The 687-nt window shown below is 53.7% G+C and overlaps 1 protein-coding gene across 1 annotated transcript in view; it reads right to left on the bottom strand.

The window, feature by feature from the left end:
• The window catches only part of SKP2 (S-phase kinase-associated protein 2, E3 ubiquitin protein ligase), a 12,013-nt gene extending 11,334 nt beyond the window's left edge, over positions 1 to 679 (bottom strand). The window contains exon 1 of the mRNA XM_017730188.1: positions 258 to 679. Coding sequence (XP_017585677.1) covers positions 258 to 595 — 338 coding nt within the window. The 5' untranslated portion in view covers positions 596 to 679. The remainder of the gene's footprint in view (positions 1 to 257) is intronic.
• Between the last annotated feature and the right edge of the window lie 8 nt (positions 680 to 687).

Here is a 687-nt window from a genome sequence, read left to right as displayed (position 1 = left end):
CAGGAGCTCGCAGGGGTAGGCAGCAGAGAACCATGCTTTTTGTGGACCTCAGAGCTGGAGCCAGACACACCACCCCCGTTTAAATGGATACATAAAATAGAATTTATCATCCCAAGCCTGAAAGCCACTAGATCTAAAAGTGACATTCTGCTGGGTAAGAGCAAAAAAAAAAGTAAACAATGAAGCAGGGTGGACTTGTAATGCCCACTCTCCACCTCTACTGAAGGGCGAGCAGAACCTGGAGCAGGGTGACGGTACCTGACTCTGTCTCTCGGAGCAGCCACGGCCGGCGCAGGATAACAAAGTCCTTTTCGTTGTCCTTCACCTTCTGCCGTTTTGGAGGAAGACAGGGTGACGACACCAGCAGGTCCTGTGGTGTGTTTTCATTGCCCAGCTTGTCTTTCTTAAGGGCCGACACTCCCATGCCCGAGAGAAGCTCCGAGGACTTGCCGGAGTCCCATTCCAGGCTGGTGGAAACATTAGTGCTAGAGGATGGGATCTCCTGGAGGTGTTTTCTGCAGACACAGCAAAACCCAGAGGATCTGAGGGTACTGCCAGACTGACACCAAACACAGGGTGGGGATCCTTGAAGCATTTCAGTCACTCGTACTCCACATCCACACGCAGAGCGACTAAGTGCGGGAGCTGCGGGCGCTGGAAGCACAAGCAGCGGCCACAGGCCAGGGC

Source organism: Corvus brachyrhynchos, unplaced genomic scaffold (genome assembly GCF_000691975.1).
Source record: "Corvus brachyrhynchos isolate BGI_N302 unplaced genomic scaffold, ASM69197v1 scaffold42, whole genome shotgun sequence".
Taxonomy (NCBI): Eukaryota; Metazoa; Chordata; class Aves; order Passeriformes; family Corvidae; genus Corvus; species Corvus brachyrhynchos.
This window is presented reverse-complemented; position numbering and strand designations above follow the sequence as displayed.